The 15,328-nt window shown below is 32.1% G+C and overlaps 3 protein-coding genes and 1 non-coding gene across 4 annotated transcripts; 2 read left to right on the top strand and 2 right to left on the bottom strand.

Annotated features, from left to right (window-relative positions):
- Positions 1 to 140: 140 nt before the first annotated feature.
- On the bottom strand, positions 141 to 14,737 carry LOC103570736 (muscle-specific protein 20). Its single transcript, XM_008548574.3, has 5 exons — positions 14,614 to 14,737; positions 10,234 to 10,315; positions 5,087 to 5,216; positions 446 to 566; positions 141 to 375 (listed from the first exon to the last, which is right to left on the bottom strand). Exons 1-5 carry the CDS (start codon positions 14,635 to 14,637, stop codon positions 184 to 186), a joined length of 549 nt encoding a protein of 182 aa, XP_008546796.1. The 5' UTR covers positions 14,638 to 14,737; the 3' UTR covers positions 141 to 183.
- On the top strand, positions 1,950 to 3,261 carry LOC128667814 (uncharacterized). Its single transcript, XM_053739493.1, has 5 exons — positions 1,950 to 2,136; positions 2,198 to 2,264; positions 2,352 to 2,659; positions 2,728 to 2,858; positions 2,924 to 3,261. The coding sequence occupies exons 1-5, from the start codon at positions 1,965 to 1,967 to the stop codon at positions 3,122 to 3,124; spliced, it is 879 nt and encodes a 292-aa protein (XP_053595468.1). The 5' UTR covers positions 1,950 to 1,964; the 3' UTR covers positions 3,125 to 3,261.
- LOC128667900 (U4 spliceosomal RNA) lies at positions 10,575 to 10,715 on the bottom strand. The gene has a single exon (XR_008403814.1). It is a non-coding gene; the product is annotated as a U4 spliceosomal RNA (small nuclear RNA).
- LOC103570734 (myophilin) lies at positions 11,678 to 13,687 on the top strand. The gene is made up of 4 exons (XM_008548573.3): positions 11,678 to 11,835; positions 12,893 to 13,092; positions 13,161 to 13,281; positions 13,358 to 13,687. The coding sequence occupies exons 1-4, from the start codon at positions 11,830 to 11,832 to the stop codon at positions 13,538 to 13,540; spliced, it is 510 nt and encodes a 169-aa protein (XP_008546795.1). The 5' UTR covers positions 11,678 to 11,829; the 3' UTR covers positions 13,541 to 13,687.
- Positions 14,738 to 15,328: the final 591 nt, after the last annotated feature.

Here is a 15,328-nt window from a genome sequence, read left to right as displayed (position 1 = left end):
ACGTCGTTGCACCCACCTCATGCTATTCCACGACCTTATCAATAAATAATAATTAAAAAATTTTAATCATTTATTTACACATTTTTATTAATCATATTTTTAACCTGACATTGTTAGAAAAAAAAAAAAAAAAAAAAAAAAACAAATCATAACACACACACAAGTTAAGTCTTTTATTTCAGTTTATTTTCCAAGAAGGATTTTTCTGCTGGCACCAAAGTTTTGTCCCGATTGAGTGGCTCCTTTGTTGGAACCAGCTTGCAGACCAATAACTGCTTCACCAGCTCTCAGCTGGTCTTCTGTGAAAAACCTTTTATTTTCTTCAGCTGGTTTTGGTCCCAAATATGGTCCACGCCATTCTGGATGCTTATAAGTCTATTAAAAAATAACAAATTAATTACTCATTGATGTAAAAATAATATTTAATTAAGGACTGACAACTTACTGTGCGCCCAATAGCAAAAATCGTATTGGTAACTTGTGCGATATTTTTACGCTCCATTAGATCAACAGCTTGAAAGAGGTCAACATCTGGTACTCCATACTTGACACATGCTTTTTGAAACCTGTTAAACGTAATGAGTGTAATGACAATTAAATATATACACGCTTATGGATTAAATAATAATTAATACGAGTAAATATTTTTGAGATAAATTTTCATTATCTGAAAATTTATGATAAGAAATCAAGGCTAGACAGAAAATAAAAAATTGATGTTAAGAAAAGCCAAACGAGAGTAAGCTCTTTGTTAGATCTGTTCGCCTGAGCCATTTCTTAGGTTAGTGACGCGCTTCTATTGTCTCAACATTAATTGGGAGATACTAATTAATACGGTCGGACACTAGTACTAACTTTACAGTACTCAGGAACAAGATAGAGAAGAGTTAGGTCACTCAAAATGCTCAGAATTGTCAGAATCGTCAGAATCTATTCGAGATGAGATTTCTGTCACAGAAATGACGTGTCGCGTATCCCAATGTAACAGGAGATTATAATAGTAAGATAAGGTATCGGTGTTTGTTTAAATGTAAACTGAGGATTTTTAGCTGGAATTTTTGAAATTCTTCGAATTGTTGGGGCTTCTTCCAGTAGCTGAGTTCCTGGTTGTCAGCGCGTCTGCCGCATATGAGCACCCGCTTAAGGAGTATCGTGGTATGATGTTGCCAACACAATTTAATTGTACACACGTGTAACTTGAGTGTGCTCTTGTGTCTTATATTTAGCGGTTTATTTCTCATAGATAGATGCCATAACAAGAGAGCTCTTATATCTCAAGGTATAAGGAATGTAACACGATCCTTGGCATTATTAATATGATAATATGTAATATTATCTTTATTCTAGCATTGCATGGATGATGATGATAAAATTGGGCGATCAGTAAATGAGGAAAGACGGTACTTAGAAAGCCCCATGGGAGCAGAGAAACATGAAGAGACGCGAGCTTATTTCCTCTGTCCATTTATATAGGTATTTTTTTTTTTATTCTAACCAACGGTTCTTAAAATATTTTTTGGCTGGAGTTTGTTGTCGGACATCTGGGTTTGGATGAGTGTCCAGCTAAGACACGGGATCTACTTGTTCTTGTGTTATAATACTCGTGTCAAAAGGGAGCCATGCGGAGTGGCCGCGTTGCGCATCCTCGACCCCTCTCTCATTCTTCTTCTTATAAAGACGATTGTCCTCTTTTTTATCAAAGATAATTTTTTTTTAAATTTACTACGTATTTATAGACGTTTTTATAGACATGTGATTAATTATAAAGTAAAATTATAACAATTCAATAAATCACTATCGATGGAATAATTAATTTTATATAAATTATTAACCAAACATATGAAAAAACACTTGACTGTATTGTCACTATAATTTTATCATAGACAATTATTATAATTATTTTGATTCGCGATGGGTATATAAGCAACTCAAAAAAATAATAAAACCCACGTATCATTTTTAAAATGAAGATTTTAGTAAAGATATTTATTATTTCAACTATTGTTACATTGAGTAAAAGTTGTGCTGTTTTATATACAAATAGAGTTGAAAAACAAAGTAACAATGTTAATTTATCAGCATGGACAGTGCTGATAAATAAAAATTCATTGTTTATCAAAACTTTGGAACCATCGTGTAAGATATATATATATATATTTATATTTATTTATTTTTATTTGACTCTACTGTATTTTAGATTGGGATTATGGATCTCTCGTCCATCCTCAAGCTGTTCTTACATTAAATACATCTATATTAAATAAGTAAAACATATAATATTCAATATTTAACAAATTTCATCATTAGCTGTATAATTATTAATGAGAAAATTTAATAAATTTTATTTTTAGACCTAAAACAAAGTACACGTGTATCGGGGGTTGTTGGATATTTCACCCCGCTTGGAATGTAAATATAAATAATTGTCAAGTTCGTAAATTTTCTAAAATAATCAATGGACGGATTAATGATACATCTCAAGCAAACAGCGAATATAATACCTATGCTATTATAATTCTCAAAAGTCCGTTTTATTTAAATGACCAAATAAGTGTAATCAATTTAGCCAAAAGCGATAATGTAAATGATTATAGCAATTGTTATTTCTATGCTATAACAAAATTAATCATAAATGAAAATAATTTTAAGAAGGATAAAAGTAAATAATTTTTTGCTCATGACTAGAGATAATTCATCTAATTTATTTAATTTAAATATTTTTTATAGTGACGCTGATGGCTCCGTATAAAGCACAACTGATTAATGACTCTGCACGTATATTCAAATATGATGGTGTTAATTATACGCACGTTGCAGAAAATAGTCTAGATATCAAAGAGAGTAAAGTGATATTTGTGGTGAGCTAAACAAGAATAATGTATAATGGGAGATGATAAATTTTATTTATTTTTAATTTTTTAAGGCAAATTATCGAGCCAGTCCATTGGTGTGTCAACTCAATAATTCTGATAATTATGCACATATTGGATTTTTCAATATTTATATAGATACTACTAAACCGTTTAACGAACAAAGATGGGAATCTTTTATCAATATTACTTCTGCTCATGATGAAATATATAATATATTGACTAAGAACTTTATTCCTGCTCCAAAAGGATAGGATATACTAGTAATAATGATAAAGACCTCATTATAAAAAAATAAAAAAATTATTTCTTATATGAATATTATATTTTTTTTGCAATCTGATATAAATAAGCATAATCATTTGTAAGCGATAATGTACTCTTACTAATATTGTAAAAATATATGTAAATAAAAAAAAAACCTTGGGCTCCATTATTTAAGACAATAAATTATTTAATTATTACCAATTATTTTGCATAATCTTTTGCTGTATATAATTCGACCTGATTGGTAAAAAAATGAATTTCCATATTTCATAATACTCTTCACACTTGTCCACATTAAACAAAAAAAGATAAAATTAAGATTTATTGTGACAATCGCTAATATAAATACTGCTTCAACACCGATAACTGATGCTTTATAAAGTGGGGTCCTGACATGATTTTTAAATAAGATACTCGCCGGACTATAAAAGTATACTTTACATCTTATCAAGAAAAATTTTCAAGAAAAAAAATTAATTTACATTTTGACTGTTTACAGGAATTTCGAGGGAGCCCTGTTGTCTGCCAACGACGTGGTAGCAGAAAAAATTATCTACAAATTGGATATTTGAATATCAATGTTACGAGAATAAATGGAAAAGTATTGGGTACTCGTGTATCTCAATCATTTGTTAATTTAACTTCAGTGCATGTCAATATTTATAAAAATTTGAATGACTATTTTGTAAATGAAACATCTGTTTGAATTTATTAATAATATCATTAATTTAAATTCTGATAGAATAAAAAAACTTTTTAAAAATTAAATTCAAGTGTCTCAGTATACTACGTAATGTAATTATCGTTTTTTCGAAATTTTAATACTGACTTCATTTATTTATGATACTATTAAAGTATATATTAGCTACGCACTTTAGCGTAGGTACATATGTACTGTGTTTGTGGAACCGTGGATATAAGAGTAAAAAAAACACTTGGATAAACAAGAAAACATCAAATACCAGAAAGCAACCAAATGAATATAGCAATAGGATTTATAATACCAGAGACAAATTTTAACAGATATTAAGACTTTTAAGCCACCTCCTCACTCGTTGATATTTAATCAGGATTGTAGCATAGTACTAAAGGCAATCGCCCGTTAGAAACCCTCATTAATATTTTTGTCTTTTTTTTTGTTCTTTTTTTTTTAATTAATTAGTACAAAATTTCTAATCTTCCTCAAACTCTAATAAGAATACACACTCACATACATTTTTTATTAAGTTTTATCTTTGTGGCAGTGCATGATATATTTTTTTTCTACATCTATACTCATATTTACCCACGCACGAGAAACGTCAATAACCTGAACGAAAGTGAAAACGCGTTATAAATAAGCGATGGTCCCGACCTCGGACTTTGTCGGTGCTTCTCTATTAGGATTTAATAAATGAACAAGAGCTCGACGTTCTTTCTCGTCTTTGTGCTCCAAATCCTCGTACTCGAATTTTCGATTAGAGCGTTTGTTGCACCACGATTCGACCACATATAGATAATACAAAAATATATAATATAAATTTATCGATTAGATATTAGGTATTGGATAGATTAGCAATCGATTAGAATGAGTTATTGAGTATTAGTTTAAGCTGATGTCGTTTTTCAGGTAAAGATCGATTGCAAAAGCGACTGGTCGATTGATCGCACACGAGCTATGAAATCGAGAAAAGAAATAAGTGGTTAGTTGGCCTGACAAAACACTGTCGATTGCGTAAAGTCGAATATGGATCAGGCGAGCATAAATGCGGGCTACTATTTATCATAAAAATAATAATAATATCACGCAGCGTTGCGTTATATTTACTTTTGTAGATTTATTGGAAAAAAAAAATAAACTTTTTCATGGGGAGATAATAAATGTTAAGCAGTATTTTCAGTCATTTTAACAATTGTTATTTGTTTTTTATTTGTTATTTAACATTTGTAATATTGGGTAGTTAACTTACTGGTTAAGATTGTCCATCATTTTGTAGTCACCGCCTGAGGTATTGATCTTGGTGATTATTCCAGGCTTTAGACGGTTCATTAGCTTACACAAGATTATTCCATCTCTTAGAGCATCTTCGTAGGCAACACCTGTTCATTGTTATCAATAATAAAATTGTTTTTTATTGTATTATAAAATGGGAGCATTATAAAATCAATTGGCTTGTGGTTCGACGACTGAAAAGAATGTCTCGATATACGAACGAACCAGGAACGCATAAATCGTGCTTTATCATGTTTCTTTATCTTTTTTTTTTTTTTGTGTTGTTATTATTATCATCAAACGTTTGACATGGAAGAGAGCAAGACAGTGATACTTTAGATTGATTGAGTGTGATAAAGAGAGAACCAATAAGATGTAAACGCGCCGGCGTCGATTATCGAACTCCCCCTCTGCGGTATTGACGCCTGAGCACTTTGTTCATTTTTAAACTCTACTCATTCTATCCATCGCGTCTCTGGATTTTTTTTCTCTATTACACGATTCTACTCGGCATTTCTAACCCCCGTATCCTGGGGGAGAATCCAAGCAGAAGGTAAAAGTCCCTTGGGACGTTGTGGAAGTTGATAAAAGTAAAAAGGACAAACGAGGAAAATAGTGTATCGAAGGAACTCGAGTACCAGCACGCATTCATGTAGTCCCATTATCCCAAGAGGGAGTCCAAGGGAGCATGGAATTTTTTTCATAACCGCAGTTTAAAGAAATGCTCCCGTTCGTGTCTTGTACTATTTCTCAGAAAGTTACAAATTTTTTTTCCCAACGACATTCCGGGTTTACAGAGCAGTAATATGTCGCATCAAAGATAGCAAATGTCGGTGAGGTTTTAAAAAGTCACGGAGCTGTTTTAGTCGTCACTCGACGCCATTCGAAAGACGCACCGCATCTCCAACACCCAGGAGTACAGTTATCTCGTGGAGGTTAATCTCTACCTTTTTATTTTTTACTCGTATGTTTTTATTATTTTTTTTTTCTTTTTTATTATCACCATCTCCGTCTGATTAATTTAATCTACGCTACATTTTCAAATCTAGAGCGAAAAAAAAAAACATACATATATATATGAAATGATGAGATGCCCGGTGAATATACTATTCAAATGAACCAGGCGATTATACAATTAAATGTTTTATTATATATGTTGGATCGAAAGTGACCTGAAAAATATGCGGATGCTATAAATATAAAAGTTCATCGTATATTAAGAGAGCATGCATGATACCGGGTATGTTTATTTTATTATATACACATATATGTGCCGTTGGCTTCTTTACTATACAGAAAATAAAATCAATACTAGCTATAATATGAATATATAATATATATGTATGTAGGATACATTTGTGGATATTTGGGAAAGCAAGATTTGTTATATATGTAGGAGTACAAGTAAATATTTGAGTAGCCTATAAGGTCATTGGACTAGGATAAATAGCCATCTGCCATCTATTCGCAAAACTACTAGCCTGATCCTGCAAGGACGCTCTATCACGTGGTTCCAAATTACTGGGGAAGGTGCGTGACGGATATTTAATGAACGAAATTTTCGGTTATACCTTGTAATAGGAGCACCATGACACAATTATATGAGAAGACAGTCAAGAGTAAAGAGCAAGAGAGAAAGCTCAAGTATTTTATCCTTCGGACGAATCTGCTTGCCTAATACAAACCTGGTCGTAGTTCGGCGTTCCCAATTGACGAGTTATTGACAGCCGATCGAATATTAACTGGAAGAGTATATCTGATGAGCGTCAAGCAAAACTCCATTTGGAGTTGATTGTTTCCACGGTTTTAGCTGGTTAAGCTATTGTATATATGTATGGACAATTCATAAGAAAATATGTTGGGGGTTGCAACCAAATGGCGCTCATACGACATCAGGAACTTATTAGTTCGCAGGAAGTCTATTTCCGGGTACCGTGCCCAGGTATCAGGACTTTATTTATACATGAGTGTACTCCAATTGTTATTATATTAGGGCAACTATGAATAATTTACCACTCAAGGCTCATCATTTATTTTTTTTATATTAGGGTCTTATAGGAATCTTGAAGCTTTTTTAATATTCAAATTTATTACTCAGTTACTTGCTCTGTCAAAGTATTATTTTTTTTTTTTTAAGTCTACCTAGTGGCCGAGATCAATGAGCGTCAGCCTCTTGTTCAACCAGAGATGAATTATAAACAATTGATGTGATCCTGGTAGTTGCAAAGAGCTATGAAATGCCGTAAAAGGAAGGAGGTGACAGAAAATCTATATCCTAGAAATAATTCGTATTTGCGAAGTTACTAAAATCATTTTATCAAATACAATAATCATCATTTTGATTATAATCCATTCTGAACCAAATTATTTATAATTTTTTAAGTATAAATATTTTTTTGAAAGAAAAAAAAAACATATTTCTATTAATTAGATGATGATATAATTATATTATTAACTAAAAACTGTTTTTGTTTTTTATCAAAAAAGCTGCGTCTGCGTGAGTCTGGTATTGATTAAACGTCAAACTCGCGTCATAAAGACGTCAAAGACACGATTTTCATCAGGACAACATCCTGCTCGCAAATTTACGACTTTTCCTAAAGCAACAGGTTGTATATGTATATGCATACATACAGATATAGATATATTTGTATCTTAAATCGTTCGGGTTTAAAAGCAAGCCTAATATTCTGTTTGTAAGGAAGTAAACGCGGTTGGCGGTAGTATTGCTATGACGTAAACCTGTTGCGCAAGCTCGTAAATTTTCCCCGGGGCTGTAATCCTGGTAGGCTTGTCTCAAAGTGACGTCATTGACGAATTCGTGACGAGAATTTGGCGTCTTCAAGTATTGTTCCGTCTTCATTATCGTTAACTATTGATCGAAATAGTATCTTAACCAGTGCCAGGTGATCAACAACGATTGAAAGCATTCCAAACCGATAATAGACAATACAGTAATACTGTATATGCTTGCAGCTGTACCTATTGCTCATATGGCTTGGATATACAATATACAAGCAGTAACAGCTGCGATCATGGTTACAGTAATGCCATTCGATCAGGGGCGCGTTCTCGATGTCGTTCAGGGTGGGTAAATTTGTGGGTGGGTGGTTAGGATAACAAACCCTATAAATCCCTCAAACGTCTGCTAGTTCCCTGGTGCGGCAGGAAGCCTTGCGCCGTCGTGACGGACGGATGACTGACGTCTCGATACGACAAATGACAGTGTTTCCTTCCAAGAGCTTCATTGTATTGTTTTGACATCGTCTTGCCACACTAGATGGAAGGCTTACCGTAGGCTGTGAGCTCTCGGGATAGAAGACGGGAATAAGGAAAAAATAAAAAAAACAAAAAAATAAAAACAGATGAATTACTACTGTGCTTTTACTATGTATCCCTGATACACTAGCGTCCCTGCAACGTAACATGATGAACGAGTGACGGCAAATCGATATCCTCAACATTTCGCCCAGTACTGAGCGGAATCTTAGACACTTATCAAGATTAGTAAAGGTTAATGGTTAATACATTCTTTTATTGGTTGGTCAGTGATCACGAGAAGAAAAAAGAAACATTGGTATTTTTAAGCTCGGCAGGTGGAACTGGCGTTGCAAGCAACCAGGCGAATACTCGGTGGCGAAAGCTTGCGAAAATCCCCACCCATCTCCAACCGAGATGAGATTTGGCTCAAGTTGATGAAATGGTTGTTGATAGTGATGCTGCTACTACGGCTGTTGGCTCGCGAGTAGTGATGGCTACAGTTAGCGGTGGTACATATCTGTTAGTGTAAGAGGGGATCGCGTGGGTGAGTGGGGGTTGGTTTCCACGTTTGGCCACCTCCACGGCGTCCTCTCTTGCACCAGGATGACAGTCGCAGGTGGAGGCTCTATGATATTCCAAACCTCGTTGACAAATGTCTTAAAGTGCCAAGATTATAAATGTCTTCAATTATGTATATGGATTATATAAATTATTTATATATATATATATATGTATAAATTGTCAAGAAAATAATATTCAAGGCTGGTAATTTGGATAATATATTGTGAGTTTGACCATATCGTTCTTGTCATGTAAATCATTTTTTTGATATCAAAGAAGATGTTGTTGTCAGGCATAAATATTTTTACACTTAATTTAGTACATGGATTAAAATAAGACATTTAGTTGCGTCGACGCGTGGCGTATTTGCAAAATCAGGATTGTATGTGTCGGCTATACACTTTAGTGATGCTTAATCTACTACCACGACCCCAATATACAGCGCACTAGAATAGTACTATCTATAGGGTTGGTATTGAATCCAGACATACAACTCACAGTGATGTTACGCCCTCGTCGTGACGTAACAGAGCGCGCGTTTTCCCAGGGTAACACGAGAATCAGAAAGCGAAAGCCACCCTACAATTTGACTTTCAACTAAAGGGAATCAAGGAACTAGCTAACCTATCTATGTAGTCTACACAAAGTCCGTTGACGTGTCAGCTACGTAGACGATCGATTACCGTAAAAATACTGACCCACCTCACTAGTTTAACCTTTGCGACGTCACGCACCCCAAAATCCCGATCCGGAACACATATGAGTGCAGGAAAGGATTCTCGGGTTGATAAAAAAAAAAAAAAAAAGAAAATAGTGTACACGGGGTTAATCGCACGTAGATGTCAAAGACTTGCGGACCCTTGCCACCTCTGTTGAACAGGAAATTATATGACATAAGGGTTGAATAGTATCTTGCTAGATGTAGGATGCTCGGGGGGTTTAAATTATTATCCTGATTCTGTACAACGGGATATCAATGCGTCGATGACTCCTAAATGATTCTGAAGGGCTTGCAGCGATTTTTTCACCCCTAAATATCAGGACAGCATACATAGGTAGTTGTATTTTCAGCTAGGGGTTGAAATAGGATATTGATCGTGCCACGTTGCTATTGTTTGATTGCAGCTGCTCTCTTTACTTTTATGTATAAATATACACATAATATTGTATGAAGTAATATAAGGAGTGTATATATATTTACTATATAGTTACTACTCGTGCACTACTCATGAGTTCCTGGTTTCTCCGCCAATTGATGTTTAGACAATTTTCAAATAATTACGTCTATGTGTTATCACTTACCGGGTGGAAACCTCTCACCGATAACTTGTTCAATCCATTTCTGCGCCTCAGTTTCCTGTTCCGGCTCACGCTTTCCAGCCACCTTTAAAATAAGACAATTAAATTTAAAGTTATAAATCTAGTAGGTTTAATTTATTGAAACTTTTTCACACGAGGCTGTTTGTAATATATTTTTTTGACGTCATTGCGTGGGTGATGTCTCATCATTCAACACCCAAATAACTTTGTTATTCTTACGTAATTTTTATTCATGATTGTGTTTACTTGGTTTAGTGAATATTTTTATCATCAAACCATGGTAGGGTAAAAGAGTAATATTTTCTTTATAATGTATTTATTAGTTTCCGCAGAAACTTTCAAAAATTGCCTTAGCCGATGGTATTTCACATCGTCTTGGCGGGGTATTGGTAAAAGTTTTCAACTAGCAATAATCGCACCTCGGTAGAACCTCATTGGTTACGATATCGCCACTGCGCAAAGCTGATTAAATGTTGCACAATTTTGGAGTTTAAAAACTCATTTACAAGTTTGAGCATACGAAAATTATTAGAGTATTTTGGACATCTAGTGGCAGGTCAATGAACTTTATTTTTTTAAATAGATTATCGAGCTTTGAAATATAAAAAAATATAAATTCGTTTTTTTTTTTTTTTTTTATATAAAACTTTATTTTATTTCGAATAAATCTATATCTGTTTACTATAATTAATGTCTCGCTATTTATTCAAGTCAAAAATTTATTTTATGAAGACAAAATAAAATGATATAATAATAATAACTTTTAATTTCATAACATCTGTAAATAATAATTTAAATAATTTAAGTGATTCAAAAAAAAAAATGTACCGGAAATATACATTTGACAAAATTTTTTATTCAGTAATTATTAAAAATAAATTTATCCTTTAATGCTAAAATATTTTTTTTTTTTTTATAAATAAAAATGTAAATAAAGCGATGGTGTCAGTATTACATCAAATGGCATAAATCCAAAGATTTATTATTATTTAGTTGTTGTCAACTAATTGATTCTTTACTAAAAAATGTCACAGCCTAATGGATTCCAATTTTGAGAATGTCATTGACTTATAGGCTATCATGTTCAAGAAAAAAAATTATAAATGTAACTAAAGATATTTATAAAAGCGAATAAGCTAAGTTAGGGATAGCCAGTGATGTATCTATAAGATATAAAAAATAAAAATGATGTAATCTCTCCAGAGCGTGAGGATGATTGGTGTGTTTCTAGTCTTGTCTAGTATCTAATAACTGGTAACTTGTGCTGAGAGAGTGAGGGTGTAGAAGTAGGAATAGGAAACAGATACAGGAGATAGGAGATAGGAGAAATACTAGTGGGAATAATGCCAAAGTGTGCTCACTACCCGGTTCGTCAAAATCCGTTGGTTTAAAAGCTCTGGAGTAGAGGGGATACTGGCATATAGCGTCGCGACGTCCGGCGTCTGAGTTAGTTCCTACTCAAGACAACTGCCACAATTCAAAAGTCATCCGCTTCGCGTTATTATTTATTTTCATAAAAAGTTTATTTATTTTATTAATTTTTATTCTGTTTTATCTGTTTTTACATCAACTATTAAAATGCCGGTATGTTTATTTTATATATTAATAAATTAAATAATTTAATTATTTAGATTTTTAAATTTTAAGTGTGCGTAAAAATTTCAATGGGTGCTTATAGTGTTACAATTTTATTTCTCTTGTCCATTTTCAGTTAAATCTCGTTAACATTCCTCTATTTTTATTAAAATTATAAATTGAATGTAAAAAGTTAAAAATAAATTTAATTCGCTCAAGTTATGATTTAGACGATTGTCATTTTAATTAATTTTTGCATAAATGAGCTCACTCTTTAGCTGAAATTAGACTTCCGGAATAACGATGAATATAAAGGGAGAAAGATAAATAATATATATAAAATGAAATAAGCTCAGCCATCTGCACACCATCTAACACGCTTTTTAGTAGTTAAGCTCAAAATAACGCGTCATTTAAAATTCCAGTCTGGAAATACTTTTTTTTCTTTTTATATGACAAAATATACTAAATATAGATATTATAAAATAATGAAGCGTTAAATTTATTGGTCATGGTCGATATAAATATTTATTGGCCAACGTTAATAATTTGGACGTTTTGACCTAAAAATAATGCTGATGCCAAGATGATATTTGGTAATAGTCAAAATACGTATCATATTATGTATTTTGTATTATTGTCTATTAAATTACAAAATAAAATATTTATATTAAGTATAAAAATATATATTTATAAGAACGTATAAATGATGATGATTATATCAAAGTTTATAAATAATTATTTATCGCACAAGCTTTGCGGATTTACGTCATAGGTATAAGTTACGCGCGCGAGTATATTATCGCGGATTTGCAACCGAACAAAAAATAGTATCAGCAGCTTAATAACGAATGCAATAAAAAGATTAACTGCTTAACAGGTTGACCAATAAAATTTATTGGATTAAGTAAATATTTATTTTTATGAAGAACATATCCAACGTTTGATAACAGCTGCGGATTTATTTTCAAGTCTTGATAAATATATGTTTTTCTTTTTTTAAGTGCTGCGGAGTAGGGGAAATATATGTATCAATTTAATTTTATTAATGAATATTTATTTATAGGCACGTAACAAGGAACAAGAAGCCGAAGTTTTGGAGTGGATCGAAGCCGTTCTTGGTGAAAAATTACCCAAAGGAGATTATGAAGATATTTTGAAAGATGGGGTTATTCTTTGCCAGTTGATTAATAAAATAGCACCTAATTCAGTCAAAAAAATCCAAACCAAGGGTACTAATTTCCAACTGATGGAAAATGTTCAAAGGTATTTCAATTATTTATGAAAAAAATTTATGTACTTAATAATTAATGAAAAAATAATAATTTGAATAGGTTCCAAGCAGCTATTAAAAACTACGGAGTACCACAGGAAGAAATTTTCCAAACTGCAGATTTATTTGAGAGACGCAACATCCCTCAAGTAACTCTTTGTCTTTACGCACTTGGAAGAATTGTAATTATATAATAATTTAATTATGTTATTTATCATAAAAATTTTAAACAAATTATAATGAACTAATTTTATTTAGACACAAAAACATCCTGAATACACTGGACCAAGATTGGGACCGAAAATGGCCGAGAAAAATGAAAGAACATTTACTGAAGATCAATTAAGAGCCAGTGAAGGTCAACTCAATCTTCAAATGGGTTTCAATAAAGGAGCAAGTCAATCTGGACATGGAGGATTCGGAAATACAAGACACATGTAATTTTTTTTTATATATAATATATGAATTTTAAATTTGTAAACATTTATAATAATTATTATTCAATACAATATGTCATATTTTTCTAACATGTAAACATCATAACAATTTAACAGTAAAATAAAACAAATAAATAACAATTCGACTGAATGTATATTTTTTTTAAGTGTTTAAAAAATTAATAAAAATATAAAATACATCTTTTAAGTTGAATAAGTTGAGTATTTTGAAGTAAATATATAAAAATAGAATCATTAGAGGCGTGTGTCTTTCAACGGGAGTACAGCAACGGCAATACAGCCTCGTGTGTCACTCAGCGAGATACATACGAGATGTTTTTGAGAAAAAAAATTTATTTTTAATTTGTGAATATTTTGAAAAAGAGTAGTGGCGGATTATAAAAATAAAAACGTATCGTAATTCAATTTACTCGAATGCTGATGCGACGCCTTGGCATCGGTTATAAAATAATAATAATACGTTAACGGAGAAAACTATTTCTGGATCCATTCGGGACGGTTATTTTTCGTGGACGAGATGCGATTACTCTGGATCAGGTCATGGCTTCGTTACAATTTTCAACAAATTACATATCAAGGTCATACTATATTTAATAACCTCATTTTCTCTTTTATTTGTTTACATTCTCAATTAAAGTTATAAAATTATTATTTTTAATTAACGGATTTCTTAATACTTTGGTTTTTAATAAAATTAAGATAAGTCTAATTAATTTTTTTTAATCTGACAAATAAATATTCGAATTTAATGAGTAAGTAAAAAGTATTCATTAGAAACTACATATTTTAACTACACGGAAAAAATAAACTTTAAAAATTAGTATTTAAAATGATAACACTAATTTATATAGTTCATTTTTTTCCGTGCGAAAATATGATGATAATCGTGTTTAGAAAATTTAGTTCAAATTAAAATAAGATGCGCACGCATTGTAATGTTTATACTGTCAAACGCAGCTGATCGCTGACATTTAACAGCGTATTTGATTGTATGTCAAAACAAAGCTTAAAAAATACGAAAATTAATGTTTTTTTTTATAAAGAACGTATACTTACTTGCCACAAAGGACGTCCAGGCATTACGAAAAATAATAAGTTGACCGTTAACACGAAATATTAAATATTAGAAACGTTTTAGATTATACTGAGAGCGCAAGCAGAGAAAAAGTGTCGAGCAGCCCCGGTTCGTTGCGTGGTATATATCCATTTCATGGATTACACGGGTATTTGTGTGAATTTGCGTAGGCGCGTTTCTATATATGGATCACTTACTCATCCATTTTATAATAAACAAGCATTGTATATATATATATATATATATATATTTAAGAATTCGTAAAAATAATACACTCAGGTATTTATAATCAACTAACTTTAGTACTTTCGAAAATATTTTTCGGATCCTTTTTGTACTTAATTTTTGGTTTATTTTGTTGAACAAGTGGTTTAAAAAAAATTTATCTGAGACAGTAAGAAGAGCTGTGGCTGGAAAACCTGAAATATGGCAAATGCGTTATATTAAGCTATAGGTATTTTGTGGAAAAAGGTTGAGGTTTGAATTTAAAGGTGATGATAAATCCTTAAGCGCGTTTATTCAAACGCACGCTCAGTGAATAATTTTTTTAAGGCGCGAGTTGTCTGCGGCTAAGGATGATCCAATGGGTTGCGTCGGCACGCGGCGCCGTGGTTCACACCTAACAGGAGTTTATAATGCTTTAGAAGCAATACTTAGTTATATTAGTTTTATTGTTAGTGAATGGATACACATAAG

Source organism: Microplitis demolitor, chromosome 5, assembly GCF_026212275.2.
Source record: "Microplitis demolitor isolate Queensland-Clemson2020A chromosome 5, iyMicDemo2.1a, whole genome shotgun sequence".
NCBI lineage: Eukaryota > Metazoa > Arthropoda > Insecta > Hymenoptera > Braconidae > Microplitis > Microplitis demolitor.
Note: the sequence above shows the minus strand (reverse complement) of the source record. Positions and strands in the feature narration are given on the sequence as shown.

Excerpts from the sequence above, each read along its gene's own strand:
- LOC128667814 (XM_053739493.1), top strand. The coding sequence starts at position 1,965 with ATGAAGATTTTAGTAAAGATATTTATTATTTCAACTATTGTTACATTG. Across the intron at positions 2,137-2,197 it reads CAAAACTTTGGAACCATCGT|ATTGGGATTATGGATCTCTC; the intron begins GTAAGATATATA and ends ACTGTATTTTAG. Across the intron at positions 2,265-2,351 it reads AATACATCTATATTAAATAA|ACCTAAAACAAAGTACACGT; the intron begins GTAAAACATATA and ends TTTTATTTTTAG.
- LOC103570734 (XM_008548573.3), top strand. Across the intron at positions 13,093-13,160 it reads CTGATGGAAAATGTTCAAAG|GTTCCAAGCAGCTATTAAAA; the intron begins GTATTTCAATTA and ends TAATTTGAATAG. Across the intron at positions 13,282-13,357 it reads TTTACGCACTTGGAAGAATT|ACACAAAAACATCCTGAATA; the intron begins GTAATTATATAA and ends AATTTTATTTAG.
- LOC103570736 (XM_008548574.3), bottom strand. The coding sequence starts at position 14,637 with ATGCCTGGACGTCCTTTGTGGCAA. Across the intron at positions 5,217-10,233 it reads CGGTGAGAGGTTTCCACCCG|GTGTTGCCTACGAAGATGCT; the intron begins GTAAGTGATAAC and ends AACAATGAACAG. Across the intron at positions 567-5,086 it reads ATGATGGACAATCTTAACCA|GTTTCAAAAAGCATGTGTCA; the intron begins GTAAGTTAACTA and ends TACGTTTAACAG.